Raw genomic sequence first — 17,371 nt, forward strand, 5'->3', positions numbered from 1 at the left:
ATTTTATCTATGGAACTATATTTATATTGCCCAAAATATACTTAAATATACATTTTGCATTTATTTATTTTAAGGTGGAAAATATTTTTTTCTTGCCCCTTAAAATAAATTCTGTAATATTTTTTTGGAATTTGAAAGTTTAAACGAAATATATTTTATTTTGTTTAAAACGTGCTGTTTAAAACATTTACTTAAAATACCCCCCCATATCAAGCCAAAATTAGAAATTAGAAATTATATATAAAATGTAATTATATGGATAAACTGGTCTTTAGGTGGAACTAGAAGTGGTCAGGTCAAAAGGCATTCATGCATTCCAGCTATAATGATATTTTCCTGAGTGTGAGGATGTAGAGGCCGCTGTTTGTCGTGTTGTTCCTCATTATAATCATGCCTGATCTATGAGTCGGATGGGTGTTCACAGACTGGATAATCCAAGACCAACAATACCGAAACTCAACAGAGAGCGACTTCACAACAAATCAGCGTGACATGGAGCCGACCAATTTACAGGTAAATAAACCCATACAGAAATCACGAATAAGTGTCAAGAAAGTGTACATTCACAAGACTGAGTGTTGTTGTAGGCTAGTTTGTAATATTTAATAGCAGATCCGTGTCCATTTTCTTTTGTAAAAGTTGTTTTGGTTGTTTAGAAACCATTTTGGTCTTTTGTATAGACCAAATAACCAAATTATTGTCATTATGTATGAATGAAGTTAGAGTTGTGATTTAAGTAATCTTTAAGTAAAAACTTAATCGTAATGAGGACACAGGCTATGTTTTTAGACTTAGCAGTGATTCCTGAAGCCCACATGGTGCCTGTAAATGCTGTCTATATAGGCAGCGCTTTAGTTTTCGAGATACGGTCATAACTCAGATTTCTCAAGATGTTTAAAGATGAAAACAGTTTTGGAAATTTTTTTTTAAGGCATCACACCAGCCCCCCAAAATAATTATAACATTTAGCCATAAATCCATATTTACTGGTGTATTTAAATTAATTGTGTATTATTATTTAAACCACACTATGGTCACAGATTGAGACTCATGATGTTCAATTCGTTATAATTCAATTATGTGCATTTTCAGACTAATTGTCTGTTAAAGTTTATTGGCACCAAATAATATTTTGTACTAGTCATTATAAATCACTTTATGTGTGCAATACATTATAGTTTTACATTTTTAAGTAAATTAAATTAAATTTTAATATGAAATGTTATTACATATTGTGTAATGATGCTTTCAGAATATTTATACTTCTTACACTACATTTTAATCTCTGCATAGTGGTTTATGTCTTGAGACAATAAGCGCAATTGCACATGCTTCATTTTACAGAAAGCTATAGCTATAGCCAACAAAGCTTCACAAGAAGACCAGGCTGGAAAGTATGAGGAAGCTGTCAAATCTTATCAACATGCAGTGAAATATTTTCTGCATATAATAAAACGTAAGTGCATAAATATGCGACTAACCTATTTACAACAATATGCAATGGTCTGATCAAGTTTCTTGTCATTTTTCCTGTTTTTTTTATCCCTTTGTTTCCATGCATTTAGGTGAACCACAGGGTAAGGAGGGCAATCAGAAGATCAGAGATAAGTGTAAGCAGTATCTAGACAGAGCAGAAGAGCTCCAAGACTGTCTTGATAAGAAAGAGGTTACTATAAAATTATCACTGTCTCTTTGTGTATTTATCAATATGTCCGAGCAATTTGGACCACAATAAACAAAAGAGTCTCACTTTTAAAAAAATGTAAGAAACATTCAGATATATCATGCTGTCTCTGTGCAATCTTCATAAAACCACCTGTCTACAGCAGTGTATTACAGTTTATTAACACAAGCTGGACATTAATATGTCTTTGGTCACTAATATAAGTGATGTCGAATAGTAAAAACAATTTAGCCCACTGCAAGAACACTAACAGTGCTTTGAAGCATGGAGGCAGCATCATTCTGTGGCATGAACTGAATACATGCAGAGGGAAGATTGAGAAATTAAATGAAAATCCTGATGAAAAACATGCTGCGGTCAGCAAAACCACTGAGCACACTGACGTAGTTTGAAATCAAATGAAACATTACAGACGTGGCCTTATGGTAGTGCATGTGCTTCAACACATTGCGCTGTTGCTCTCATATGGGTGGTGTGAGTCTGAATCTAGCTAGCAACATTTCCTGATCTCATTTCCTCTCATTTACTTTTCCTTGAAATATATGTTTAGTGGGCTTAGTGGTTTCGATATTATATTATATTATTGCCTTTATTTATATGCCACTTTATGAAATACAGATAGTTTCAAAGCAGCTTTACAGTGATAAATAATATTTCAGTTGTGCAAATGATATTCAGTTCTGCTGTAAAGCAGCAATAGTAAATAGTAATTATTCAGTTTAAGTCAGTTCATTGTTTCAGTTTGGTTTAATAATTTGTGAAAAGTTCATTAGTTATATATTCTTTACTGAAAGTAGCAAAGGATTCTCATGAAAATACCAATGAGCTTTGCAAACTGATATGGCCAAAAAACGAAAATAATGTGATTGTTTTGTGTGATGGTTATGTGTCAGAACAACTGTAGACTCAGTACATACTCAGTCTCCAGAAGCACTAAGCATGAAGGAGGCCTGTTTTGTGTCCTGACTGTGGTCTGTTGCATATTACAGTATCCAGTTGCAGACTTAAAAAAAAAACGGTTTGACCAGGTATGGAATGGTTTCCAGTTAGAGGGTGTACTTAGGGCATTTAACAAGAAAGTCTTAGATGACATGTTTATCAGCAAAACTTTGTCCTCTTGGTCTCAAGTTCTTGCTGTCTAATAATAACTGGGTGTCTGGGAGTCAAGTCACCTTTATTTATATAGCTCTTTAAACAAAATACATTGCGTCAAAGCAACTGAACAACATTCATTAGGAAAACAGTGTGTCAATAATGCAAAATGACAGGTTAAGGCAGTTCATCATTGAATTCAGTGATGTCATCTCTGTTCAGTTTAAATAGTGTCCGTGCATTTATTTGCAATCAAGTCAATGATATCGCTGTAGATAAGTGACACCAACTAAGCAAGCCAGAGGCGACAGCGGCAAGGAACCGAAACTCCATCGGTGACAGAATGGAGAAAAAAAACCTTGGGAGAAACCAGGCTCAGTTGGGGGGCCAGTTCTCCACTGACCAGACGAAACTAGCAGTTAAATTCCAGGCTGCAGCAAAGTCAGATTGTGCAGAAGAATCATCTGTTTCCTGTGGTCTTGTCCTGGTGCTCCTCTGAGACAAGGTTTTTACAGGGGATCTGTATCTGGGGCTCTAGTTGTCCTGGTCTCCGCTGTCTTTCAGGGATGTAGAGGTCCTTTCTAGGTGCTGATCCAGCATCTGGTCTGGATACGTACTGGATCCGGGTGACTGCAGTGACCCTCTGATCTGGATACAGACTGGATCTGGTGGCTACGGTGACCTCGGAATAAGAGATAACCAGACTAATATTAGCGTAGATGCCATTCTTCTAATGATGTAGCAAGTACATCGGGTGTCATGGGAAGTGTTCCCAGTTCCGGTTTATCAAATTGCCTGAGTTTTGAGAATGTAGCGGACGTAGAGGATTATAATGTAAAAGGAGCTCATTCAAATACTGAGGTGCTAAACCATTCAGGGCTTTATAAGTAATGTAATAATAAAACCTTAATATACATCCAGAAGAAGGAGGCGGGAACCGGCGGACTATCAAAATGAAACTTTAATTACAAAATAAACACAAAACAGCGCATCAGCCCCTCATGGACCAAAACATAAAATAAAGTCCAGGCCTGGTCCTCTCTCGTCCTTCACTGTCGTCGCTCCAGTTTTATATCCTTCCATCTCCTCTGTGGGACTCGAGACCAGTGGTGGGTCGCAGGTGTCACTGATTTCCCAATCACTCCACCAGCCTCGCTCGTGTTCCCACATCCCTCGGCCCCGCTCCACTCGTCACATACCCCCATCGCCCCTCGCAGGCCGGGGGGGTACCCTCGAGACTGCACTCTACCCCCCCCTCCCTCCGGGGGGGACCGCTCACAGGGACCTGCGGGAACCTGGGGGTAGGACAGACGAGAGAAAAGGAGATGGAAGGAGGAGCGACAGAGACGAGACAGGGGAGAGAGGAAAAAAAAATAAAAAATTCCGGTTCCCAGACACACTGCTGCTCGGCCCTCCACCAACTGGGTGATCTCCTCTGCGGTGCCTGGCGGTGGCACTGGACGGCCCTCGGCGGACGGCACGACACTCCTCCGCCGCCCAGTGGACGGTGACGGCTCCTGCGGTTTTGGGCAGCCAGCAGGAGTCCCCCGTTCCCTGCTCCTCCCCGTTCAGGCGGACGGCAGCAGGCTCCGGGTCTCTGGCGAATGGCGGCGACTCCTCCGCTCCCTCACGGACGGCAGCCGCCCCTCCACATCGCGGGCGGCCGGCAGTGAGCTCACCCGTCCCCGGCAACTCACTCCAGCCCACCGCCTCGAGCATCCATGGCGGCATCCTCCTCGCCTGCTCGATGGCACCGCGGATTCACCACAGCGGCGAGCGATCTTCAGCAGCACTTCCCTCCTTCTCCCGGGTTTCGGCACCACTGTAATAATAAAACCTTCATAATCTTCGGGAAGAAGGAGGCGGGAACTGGCGGACAATCAAATGACACTTTAATAATTCCAAAATAAACACAAAACAGCGCACCAGCCCCTCACGGACGACTAATGCGCTCAAATAAAAAAGCAAAACAAACTAAAGCCCAGGCCTGGTCCTCTCTCTTCCTTCACTGTCGTCGCTCCAGTTTTATATCCTTCCATCTCCTCTGTGGGACTCGAGACCGGTGGTGGGTCGCAGGTGTCACTGATTTCCCAATCACTCCACCGGCCTCGCTCGTGTTCCCACATCTCTCGGCCCCGCCCCACTCGTCACAAGTAATAAGCAATATTTTAAAATCTATACAATGTTTGATAGGGAGCCAGTGCAGTGTTGACAGGACCGGGCTAATATGGTCATACTTCCTGGTTCTAGTAAGAACTCTTGCTGCTGCATTTTGGACTAGCTGTAGTTTGTTTACTAAGCGTGCAGAACAACCACCCAATAAAGCATTATAATAATCTAACCTTGAGGTCATAAATGCATGGATAAACATTTCTGCGTTTGACATTGAGAGCATAGGACGTAATTTAGATATATTTTTGAGATGGAAAAATGCAGTTCCAAATGCTAGAAACGTGGCTTTCTAAGGAAAGATTGCGATCAAATAGCACACCTAGGTTCCTAACTGATGATGAAGAATTGACAGAGCAGCCATCAAGTCTTAGAAAGTGTTCTAGTATCTTGGACAGAAAAGGGAGATTCGAGATTGGTCTATAATTAACTAGTTCTTTGGGGTCAAGTAGTGGTTTTTTGATGAGAGGCTTAATAACAGCCAGTTTGAAGGTTTTGGGGACATATCCTAATGACAATGAGGAATTAATAATAGTCAGAAGAGGATCCATGACTTCTGGAAGCACCTCTTTTAGGAGCTTAGATGGTATAGGGTCTAACATACATGTTGTTGGTTTAGATGATTTAACAAGTTTATACAATTCTTCCTCTCCTATGGTAGAGAATGAGTAGAACTGTTCCTCAGGGGGTCTATAGTGCACTGTCTGATGCCCTACTGTAGCTGACGGCTGAATGGTTACAATTTTATCTCTAATAGTATCGATTTTAGAAGTGAAGTAGTTCATAAAGTCATCACTGCTGTGATGTTGGGAAATGTCAACACTTGTTGAGGCTTTATTTTTTGTTAATTTAGCTACTATATTGAATAAATACCTGGGGTTATGTTTGTTTTCTTCTAAAACAGAAGAAAAGTAATCGGATCTAGCAGCTTTTAATGCTTTTCTGTAGGATAGGTTACTTTCCCTGCCAAGCAATACGAAATACCTCTAGTTTTTTTTTTCCTTCAGCTGCGCTCCATTTTTCGGGCTGCTCTCTTTAGGGTGCGAGTATGCTCATTATACCATGGTGTCATACTCGTTTCCTTAACCTTCCTTAAGTATAAAGGAGGAACTGTATTTAAAATGCTAGAAAAGATGTTAGATCATCAAGTTGTTCTGAGGTTTTGGATATGCTAAGGAATTCGGATACATCAGGAAGATAACTTACAAAAGCAGTCTTTTGGGGTAGAAGTGATGGTTCTTCAATACTTGTAACAAGAAGCAGAATTTACAATTTTGGCTATATGAAGTTTGCACAAAACTAAATAATGGTCTGAGATATCATCAGGTGGCAGGTGAAGTGGTTGTTCTGTGATTAGACAGTGACGCATTAGATGCTCTTTCACTGTAAAGTATTGTTGTTGAAGTTTATTTTTAGGGTGTTGGCTATTTTAAAGTTTGGTTATTTTTTTTTTTTTTTACAAGGAAAAGTTTTGTCCTAGCAGTATCATCAGACTATTACAGATACCGAAACTCAGTGTTTTTTTGAGGGGCTCCTGTATGTCCCCATTAGAACTTGATGTGTAGCCTATCTCTCAGAGGTGTGTCAATAGAAGTGGCACACAACTTTAAATTCTTTGGTGTGTCACTACACTGATGACTTCACATTTACACTGAACACCATCCTTGTTGAAGCAGACACAATCAACACACTCTTATGGTAATTTCTAAATGTTTTTTTTAAAATGGATGGCTTAAGGTGCAGACACACTTTTGGTGATATTCCATGGGCAAAAAAAAGTTTAATTGCATATTGCAAGTAAATAAGAAGCACAGCTCACATAGAACAAATATGTGTGCATCTTTCACTCTCATGTGAAATTCCAGCTTGAGTTGATTTGTATTGACATGACTTGATTAGATCCATGAAATGTTGTCAAAGAGCAGTCAGTGTTACTTAATTTGAATTAATGTGTCTGATTTCAGTTGTGCATTTTTGTGCTATCTTCTTATATCACATCGATGGTTAGGTTTATTGGTGGGGTTAGTGGTGGACCTTCATTCTTTTTTTTTATCACACATTTCCAGATGAATCACATTATACAAATTCCTACAAAATCACATCTTTGTAAAATAGTTCTCTTGTGAGATCATGTTGCTTCCACTTCAGTGATGCGTCTAAACTGAAGAAGCCTTAAATCTACCAAATGGACCCATGCCATCAAAATCCAATGTCTCTATTTAATATTTCTCAGCTCACTTAAATTGAAAATTAAAAGCTGTTTGCATTTGCACTGGTGGTTTTAGGGGATGAAATAAAAATTAAGGGGGCTTGGTGATATCAAGTTTTAAATAATGTGCATGGATAAAACACAATAAGACCAGGAACTTGTATTAAAAAGGTAAAAAGGGTCCATTTTGATTTCATGTTATATAAAGGTATTGGACCATGTATACTTAAAAAAAATGCTATATATATCTATATTCTGTTTGGCTACACTACATTCTGTTTTTGTGTTTCCTTACATAAATGTTTGTACTTGTTTACTCTGGTGTCTGGTGTTCTCAACATGGTTCTAAAGGAACAATAGCAACATATGTTGTTTATTATAGTCTGCCATATTGCAATAGGCTATAATGTCTGATAATGTTTAAACAATGATATGGCTCATGCCTGTCGATGACCTCTCAGTTTAACAATGGAAACACTTGTTTATATCTCACCGATGACTTCAGACTAGCTATATCACTATAATAAACACACTGGCCTCTTTAGATGTGAATGTGAACATTTCTAGTAGCCTTAAACCAACAAAATAATACAGAAGAGACTGGAGTTATTCGTCACATTTTTTATTACACTGAATAATTCTCAGGGTGGGCTGGGAAATATAGTTCGCTGACGGGTAAGTTGACATGTTTGGAACCTATCATTAATATTAAGATCTAATATAAGAGAAATGTCTAATTAGGTGAAGAGAATAATTCATTCTACGTGCCAAGAGCATAATTAATTAAAACGTAATGTAATGTATGGCAAATTATCAATCCAGTGATTTGGCAAACAGAAATTTTCATGATTAAAATGGATACAATTAAAACACATTATATTTGAAAAATCTGATATTAAAATAGCCAGGTTTTATTGTGTTCACTTATTTACCTAACAGATATTACAGAAGTATTTTGATGGTATAAAATATCAGGTGTTTGGAAACCAACATCAACCCAAAACCAGACATGCAAGCATTTCTGTATTTGAATCAGATTTCTGTGAGTGTCAGATTTCTTTGTTTCAACTTTACTGAATCTCCCAGATAATCAGGGCAAATTAATTGTTCTTTAAGTAACTGTAATCACTGTAACTTGGGTATTCAAAATATTACAATCAAATGGTTGCATATGATTTGTACAACACGGTCATATAGTTATAATTGCTAATGTTTGGTGGCATCAGCTTGAGAGAATCTTTCTTTTTGTTACTTACAGTAAATATTGAATATATCAAGTAAAATTTTTATTACGTATGAATTACTTTTTTTCTCTCGTTTTTTTTCCTGAAATCGTGGGCGTTTGTAAGGGCGCGCCGAATGTTGGGCAGGTCTCGCCCGTGTGACGCAGTACATTTTTGCAACACGTGAGCGTGAAGGCGGAAGTGACATTCGACGTTTTAATACAGAAGTGTTTTTTCCCTCTTTTATTCTCCGATCTCAAAAATAAGTATTGAAAAATCATCAATTTACAGTCTTCGTTGTTTGTTCGTAAAAACGCGACAGTTTGTTAATATACCACTGTGTTTATATTTCCGAAACACGCCGTTCGTTTTTGTTTTTTTCAGCCCCTATGGCTGCCAACAACAACAACAACTTACAGGTAAGTTACCAAACAATTGATCTCAGAGTTTATCAAACCGACTGCAATACCATTAACTTATGGATTTAACGTTACTTAAGTGAAATATTACGTTTTATCGTATCTGTAATTCATATATTTTGAAGGCAATTGTTTTGTTGTAAATATAAAGAAATTGTCGCCCATGTCTTGCTAGCAGCCTCGTGTTTTCTTTAACTTCTGTCATATAATCTAAATATACTTACAAACCATCACGGTCGTAATCACTCTTGATTAATTGATAGGTTATAAATGTTATTTTGTATGTTAATCAGCAGGTAAAGATCAGAAAAGATAACAATAAGCAGACAGGTGTTGGGTTTAAAGTGTAGCACTGCATATTGTTATCTGCTCATGAACACAATTTTAACATCTATTACAATTTACTTAATCGTTCCTTTCTCAATTATTATAGTTTCTCTGTGGTGAACAGATGTCACATTTATCCTTTTGTAGTTTGTTTGAGAATAAAGGTGTGATTAAGTCTTATATGCTCTCATACAACTGACTTGAAACTCCCTTATACTGTCTTTGTTATGGAAATAAAACTTAATAGCTACATTGCATTTTCTGAAATCCATTCTGAAATAACGCTATGATATTTACCACTCAGAAAGCTATAGATTTGGCCAGTAAGGCAGCTCAGGAGGACAAGGCTGAAAACTATGAAGAAGCCCTGCGTCTGTATCAACATGCTGTTCAATATTTCTTGCACGTTGTCAAATGTAAGTATGCAGCAGAAATCAATTTATACCTGTCCATACAAAATAATGTTTTAGCCGTGGAATCAGACAAACATTAAGTATATTGTTTCTATCGTACTATTTGTTTTTATCCAGACAGTAGTAGTTTCCTTTTGCTTTACACATGTTGTAATTAGAGTGTTGATTTTTAAGGATGTTAATGAGAAGGCATTGCAGTATTTGACACAAGAGAGGCCTCTATACATTTAACTGTCTTTCTTTTGTAAAGATGAAGCACAGGGTGATAAGGCCAAACAAAGCATTCGGGCCAAATGTGCCGAATATTTAGACCGGGCTGAGAAGCTGAAAGAATACTTGAAGAAGAAAGAGAAAGCCCCGGCGAAACCAGTGAAGGAGTCTCAGTCCAGTGACAAAGGGTGGGTGCTGTTGATTGGATAAATACAAACATACACATGAATTCATTTGAAACGTGTGCTTGAGTTCTGTGAATCAAAATGCATTAATTGCTAGTTGTTTTCAAACACAATACCGCTTTAAAAAATTAATCTAATCTTGCTCTGATGGACATTAATAATACACAGGACTTGATCATTCTGAAAGCCCATAGCATCTGCTCTCATATCTATGCAAAAACAGGTTAGCAACTGAGACTGTGAACTTCCTCCTTTGCTGTTGTGCTATTTATATAACCATTCATTAGTCACATGATCTTCAGAAATCATTCTAATATGATGATTTGGTGCTCAAGAAGTATTTCTGATTGTAAGCGATGTTGAAAACCGTTTCAGTCATTTAATAATAGAAACTTTTAAAAGAAAGCAATAATTTGAAATTAGTATTTTGTTACGTTATATATGCATTTACTTTCACATTTGATCAACTGAACGCAACCTTGCTGAATAAAAGTTTTAATTTAAAAATTATATATTTTTAATCATAGGACTGAAAGTGATGGAGAAGACGATCCAGAGAAAAAGAAATTTCAGAATCAACTCTCAGGCAAGTGATTTCCCCTTCAAGAAATGATCTACTCAATTATTTTACTCAATTCAGTTATATTATTTGGGTAAGTTTTATTACTTGTAGTCTAAAGTGATACTAAGAAAAGCAGTACCTTTTTTGGTAACACGTTTGATGTGTTTTAGTTTTAATCTGATTTCTGATCTATTATCACAGGAGCCATTGTCATGGAGAAGCCAAACATTAAATGGAACGATGTTGCCGGGTTGGAAGGGGCCAAAGAGGCTTTGAAAGAAGCCGTCATTCTGCCAATCAAATTCCCACATCTCTTCACAGGCAAGTGGCTATATTAGTATCAACCAATGGGCACTGCTTTCACATAACACTCTTAAGTATTCAGTGATCAGCAGTGCCAGTATAGTTATATCAAAGCTGCAACTGAACCATTACTCTGTTGAAAGAATACCTCTAGTAATACAAATTGTTTCTGTCTCAGGTAAAAGAACTCCCTGGAGGGGCATCCTTCTCTTCGGGCCTCCTGGAACGGGCAAATCTTACCTGGCCAAAGCAGTAGCGACAGAAGCCAACAACTCCACCTTCTTCTCCATCTCCTCGTCAGACCTGGTGTCCAAGTGGCTGGGAGAGAGTGAAAAGTGAGTCTTGTGAGGAATGCTGCGGTTTTCATGGCCACACTTCCAGATTCTCTACCGTTTGTGAAAATGATACAGAGTGAGGTCTCCAGTTTTGATTGGTTAAAGTTGCTTGTCATCTGATTAAATGGGTAAAATGATCTCCTTTCATCCCCTCAGGCTGGTGAAGAATTTGTTCACTTTGGCTCGAGAGCACAAGCCCTCCATCATCTTCATCGATGAGATCGATTCACTCTGCGGCTCCAGGAGTGAGAATGAAAGCGAAGCAGCTCGCAGGATCAAGACCGAGTTTCTGGTTCAGATGCAAGGTGAGCCTTTTAAACATGTTATGACCGTCTGTAACAGGGATGTCCAACCTGCTCCAAACCTTATTAAACACACCTTAAAGAAACTAAAATAATGGGTTATTGACCACACTGTGTTTGTCTGACATGCATTCAGAACCAGCAGTGATGCAAAATCTTTTAAAGTCTGTTTCATTTTTGTATATAGTTGTATTGGTTGAATCTATTTGTTTTACCTCAAAGAATGAGATTATTATAATGAGATTATTTACTTGACAGTTTAGCACATTTCCAGCCTCAAATTCTCATGACTGAATTGCAGAAATCATATTACTGTGATACTGAAAAAAATATTTCAATTGTAAATGCACATACATCATGTTGGTATTTGTTAGATTTAATGAACAATTAATAAAAATTCATTATAGGTGTTGGTAATGACAACGAAGGGATTCTGGTGCTGGGAGCCACAAACATCCCTTGGACGCTGGATTCTGCCATCAGAAGACGGTAATAATTTGTTTTCATGAATTACTACAGGGAAAACCGAGAGAGAACCGTCAGAGAGGAGTGATTATATCAGTGTCTGTCAGATAAAGATGATCTCATTCAGCGTGACTGGATGACATCACTGAGTGACATCAGCTAGAACAGGTTATTCAACTCTTCAGTGAATCACGTGAAATGTAAATATGAAAGATCTACAGGTCTATACAATTTATAGAATAATCTCTGTGTGTGTGTGTGTGTGTGTGTGTTTGTGTGTGTATATGACTGCTTTTACTGTAGTTTTCATGTAGCCTTGTTGAGCATAAGAGATTGCTTTGAAAATATGTGAAATATTGTAATATGTGAAAAATGGTAACAAAGAATGAGTGTGTGTGTGTGTGTGTGTGTGTGTGTGTGTGTGTGTGTGTGTGTGTGTGTGTGTGTGTGTGTGTGTGTGCCTATCACTCTTTAACTGTAAGAGTATATGTTCATTGTGTTTAGATTTGAGAAACGCATCTACATTCCTCTGCCCGAAGAGCACGCTCGTGGATTCATGTTCAAGCTGAATCTGGGCAGCACACCGAACAGTCTCACCGAATCAGACTTCATGACTCTGGGCAAGAAGACGGACGGTTACTCTGGTGCTGACATCAGCGTCATCGTCAGAGATGCCCTCATGCAGCCCGTCAGGAAGGTTCAGTCCGCCACTCACTTCAAACGGGTGAGTCCTTTGACACGGGTTACATCAACACACTGAGCAAACCTAAAATGAGTCTTACTTTAATATCTTAAATTAATTCCTCCCCATTCTAATCCTAACCGTTTTCTTTCATTAGGTACGAGGAGCATCAAGAAGTGACCCGAATGTCATAGTAGATGACCTTTTAACCCCTTGCTCCCCAGGTGATCCACAGGCTATTGAAATGACATGGATGGAAGTCCCTGGAGAGAAACTTTTGGAGCCAATTGTTTCCATGGTGAGCATATTTTTTCCAGTATATACTAATTGTGCTTTATACAGTATGTGACTATTGTTCATAAGAAAAAATGATGCTGTGTCCCAGTGTCAAGCTATTTTTGTCTTCCTAGAAATATGTTCTGCTTTATTTACATGCTCTTTAAATGTATAAATACAATACTGTTCAGAATTTTAAGGTCAATAAAATTTGTAAGAAATTTAAAGGATGCTTTAAGTGACTAAAGAATGCTGGAAAAGATTTCCATTTTCAAATAAATGATGTTCTTTTAACTATTAACTTTTTCCAACATTGGTAATGAATTCGCATATTAGAATGATTTCTGAAGGATGACCGCTGAAAATTCAGCTTTTTGTGCAGGAATAATTATATATATATATATATATATATATATATATATATATATATATATATATATATATATATATATATATATATATATATATATATATATATATATATTAGTGCTGTCAATCGATTAAAAACTTTAACTAGATTAATCACACATTTTTTCTGTGATTAATCGCAATAAAAAAAGAAATGTTTTTGTACGTTTTTAATATATTTTTTAATGTAATTCACAGTTAATCAAATTAATGTAGAAACAACATAAAGACAGTATATTTTAAATACTTGTTTAAATGGCATCTTTTTATGAATGAAGGCCAGTATTACTGATATTAATACAGCTAATGATTTTTTTTTTTTTTTTTTACATTTATTATTAGGCTTCAAAAATATAACAGTTTTTAATTTAAGTAAACTTAAAACAATGCTAACATAAACCCATAATAAATGTCATGTTTACTCCTGCCCTTCCTGTCTTAACAGTTAGGAAATATACAGAAATTTAATAAAGTTATCAAAGTTATATGCAGTCTGCACTGCATAAACTATAAATTAAATGGTTAATCCTTATTAAAGCTTCAAAAGTTATTTAGTCAAGAGCAGCGAGTCATTTTCTCTGTTCCCTTTGTTATTTAACTTTACTGACAGGAAGCTTTATTGGCTGCTGTCCCTTTAAGAGCAGACAGACACCCGGATCTCACCGTTTATATACTGTCTATGGATCTCGCCTCATTCTCTCACAACTCTTTTTGTTCATTTTAGACTTTATATAAATCATTTAAGATTGCTCTTATGAGGATAATCGACAAAACTGGCACTTTGGGATGTTTATTGTTAGTTCAAGCGCTTACTGTTCTCTCTCTCTCTTTCTCACACTCTCTCTCACACTCACACTGTGTGAGAGAGTGTGTGAGTGTGAGAGAAAGAGTGAGTGAGAGTGAGAGTGAGAGAGAGTGTGAGTGTTAGTGAGAAAGAGAGAGAGAGTGAGTAGGTGTGGGATCGGGAAAGGTCCGCGAGCTGAGACTCTAACTCAGGATGCCAAATATTTGTATTGTTTTATTTTATTAGAAACCTGTTGAATTACAAGATGATTATGGTACTTTTATCAATTCGTTATCATGCTCTGCTCACACCCACAGTCAGACATGCTGAGGTCCCTCTCCAACACAAAGCCCACCGTCAACGAGCAGGATCTGGAGAAGCTGAAAAAGTTCACTGAGGACTTTGGACAGGAGGGCTGAACAGAGCCGGTCTCCCCAAACCAAAGCAAACAGATTGTGATTGTCACATCTTCTCTTGTGCCCTTCACACGCCCCTCTCTTCCTTTCATACCCATGCTCTTCCTCTGACTGACAAGCCCCCTCAACTCCGGCTAAAGGCTAGATCTAATCTGAAATGTGTATCTCTTAAAGCCCACCTCAGTTTTTCCTCACATGTTAATAGCTGCTCTGACTGCAAGGCTGCCATCAGTACCTTGTGACCATCATGCATCATTTATCATTAATAAGCGGTCTCAATCATAATTATGTGCTTTCTATGAAAAACACAGTCAGCAGGACCTACAACAGATGTGCTGTAAAACAATTAGCAATTATAATTTGTTCCTAAACTAATACCAAGTCAGTTTTGTTTACATTCACATAAATTTGAATGGACAATAGTTAAGCTCTGATGACACACGAAGACTTTCCAGCTCCATTTTATAATTCTTTTGTTGGAAAATCATTCTAATGCTTTTCTTCACAAGGGTGGTGAGATTTGTCTTTCTAGAGCTGTTTTCCTTCTTGTTTGAGAATGTCATGGTTTGAATCTGTGCATTGGGATTTGATAGAACACTCAGAGATCCGCATTCTTTACATGTACTCTTTACAGGCACTCTTTACATATACTACATATGTTTTTATCTCCATGTACATCATTACTTTCAGTATATTACTGTAAAATGTGCTATTCCTTCACTGAGATATGAGTTACATTATATGTTCAGGGGCTAATGTTGGACGTTCATTTAAATTCACTTGCTGAGGCTCAGAACACAATGTGCCTTCTTCGCATTTCCTTCTCTCTGTCTCTCTCGATCTGCATATGCGTAATGCACAAATGATGCTTACTGATGGTTATATAACTGTTTTTATAGGCAAAAGGTTTGGGAATAATTGGATGATATTTGCACATTTCATTTAAAACTTTACAAACATATATATCAATCTGTATACACTTAGGGTGTTTGGTTTGCCGTTTAAAAACCTATAAGACATTGTACTATTAGAATAACAATGTAGATGTACTTGGTTTGTTTTGAGGATAAGTCTTGTTAAACAGACGGTTTGCAGACTGTTTAAAATTGGTTTATCGTGTTCATTTTAATATTCACATGTAAATAAAGGTTGAAATTAAACTAACTTTACTTATTTGTTCCTTTAATGCATATGTGTTCACACAAACTCCTAAAACGCTCACTCCCTGTCAATCTGTCAGTTCTGTATTTTTTATTTATTTATATTTTTGATAGCGGGTTGACAAGCCATTGTGGGCGGTGTTTTTGAATAAAGGACTTGCAGGTGCATCTCAGTGAATTAGAATGTCGTGTAAAAGTTCATTTATTTCAGTAATTCAACTCAAATTGTGAAACTCGTGTATTAAATAAATTCAATGCACACAGACTGAAGTAGTTTAAGTCTTTAGTTCTTTTACCTGTGATGATTTTGGCTCACATTTAACAAAAACCCCAAATTACAACAAATTAGAATATGGTGACATTCCAATCAGCTAATCAACTCAAAACACCTGCAATGGTTTCCTGAGCCTTTAAAATGGTCTCTCAGTTTGGTTCACTAGGCTACACAATCACGGGGAAGACTGATTTGACAGTTGTCCAGAAGACAACAACTGACACCCTTCACAAGGAAGGTGAGCCACAAATATTCATTGCCAAAGAAGCTGTTCACAGAGTGCTATATCCAAGCATGTTAACAGAAAGTTGAATGGAAGGAAAAAGTGTGGAAGAAAAAGAAGCACAACCAACTGAGAGAACTGCAGCCTTATGAGGATTGTCAAGCAAAATTGATTCAAGAATTTGAGTGAACTTCACAAGGAAGTTAAGGAATTTGACTACAGTTGTCGTATTCCTCTTGTTAAGCCACTTCTGAGGTGTCTTACCTGGGCTAAGGAGAAGAACTGGACTGTTGCCAAGTGATCCAAAGTCCTCTTTTCAGATGAGAGCAAGTCTTGTATTTCATTTGGAAACCAAGGTCCTAGAGTCTGAAGGAAGGATGGAGAAGCTCAAAGCCCAAGTTGCATGAAGTCCAGTGTTAAGTTTCAACAGTCTGTGATAATTTGGGGTGCAATGTCATCTGCTGGTGTTGGTCCATTGTGTTTTTGAAAACCAAAGTCACTGCACCCGTTTACCAATAAATTTTGGGGCACTTAATGCTTCCTTCTGCTGACCAGCTTTTTGAAGATGCTGATTTCATTTTCCAGCAGGATTTGGCACCTGCCTACACTGCCAAAAGCACTAAAAGTTGGTTAAATGACCATGGTGTTGCTGTGCTTGACTGGCCAGCAAACTCCCCAGACCTGAACCCCACAGAGAATCTATGGGCTACTGTCAAGAGGAAGATGAGAAACAAGAGACCAAAAAATGCAGATGAGCTGAAGGCCACTGACAAAGAAACTTGGGCTTCCAGACTACCTCAACAGTGCCACAAACTGATCACCTCCATGCGACGCTGAATTGAAGGAGTAATTAAAGCAAAAGGAGCCCCTACCAAGTATTGAGTACATGTACAGTAAATGAACATTTTCCAGAAGACCAACAATTCACGAAAAATGTTGGTTTTTTTTTAAATGCGAGCCAAAATCATCAAAATTAAAAGAACCAAAGACTTAAACAACTTAAGTCTGTATGCATTGAATTTAATACACGAGTTTCACAATTTGTTGAATTACTGAAATTAACTTTTTTGAGATGCACCTGTATGTTTGACTCTAATTCAGTGGCGAAGATGGCAACAAAAAATACCATTACAACGCTCCACAACATTAATCAAGAAAGTGACAGTTATTTGTCTCCTTGCTCTGGAAAGAACGTTGAACTTTGGAACTTGTAGTCCATTTTTCCATGAAAGGCGCGTTCTGACGTGGTA

General features: G+C 37.7%; 1 protein-coding gene across 2 annotated transcripts; it reads left to right on the forward strand.

Moving 5' to 3' along the window:
• Positions 1 to 374: 374 nt before the first annotated feature.
• On the forward strand, positions 375 to 15,628 carry LOC132096812 (vacuolar protein sorting-associated protein 4B). 2 transcript variants are annotated; one of them, XM_059502425.1, is made up of 13 exons: positions 375 to 513; positions 1,345 to 1,456; positions 1,566 to 1,666; positions 9,428 to 9,539; positions 9,787 to 9,934; positions 10,459 to 10,517; positions 10,695 to 10,814; positions 10,975 to 11,131; positions 11,288 to 11,436; positions 11,841 to 11,922; positions 12,403 to 12,622; positions 12,738 to 12,878; positions 14,366 to 15,628. In XM_059502425.1, the coding sequence occupies exons 1-13, from the start codon at positions 493 to 495 to the stop codon at positions 14,465 to 14,467; spliced, it is 1,524 nt and encodes a 507-aa protein (XP_059358408.1). In that variant the 5' UTR covers positions 375 to 492; the 3' UTR covers positions 14,468 to 15,628. The 2 variants fall into 2 exon arrangements, with proteins under 2 accessions (XP_059358408.1, XP_059358409.1); XM_059502426.1 differs by lacking the exons at positions 375 to 513; positions 1,345 to 1,456; positions 1,566 to 1,666 and adding an exon at positions 8,524 to 8,796.
• Positions 15,629 to 17,371: the final 1,743 nt, after the last annotated feature.

Source organism: Carassius carassius, chromosome 20 (genome assembly GCF_963082965.1).
Source record: "Carassius carassius chromosome 20, fCarCar2.1, whole genome shotgun sequence".
In the NCBI taxonomy this organism is placed as follows: Eukaryota; Metazoa; Chordata; class Actinopteri; order Cypriniformes; family Cyprinidae; genus Carassius; species Carassius carassius.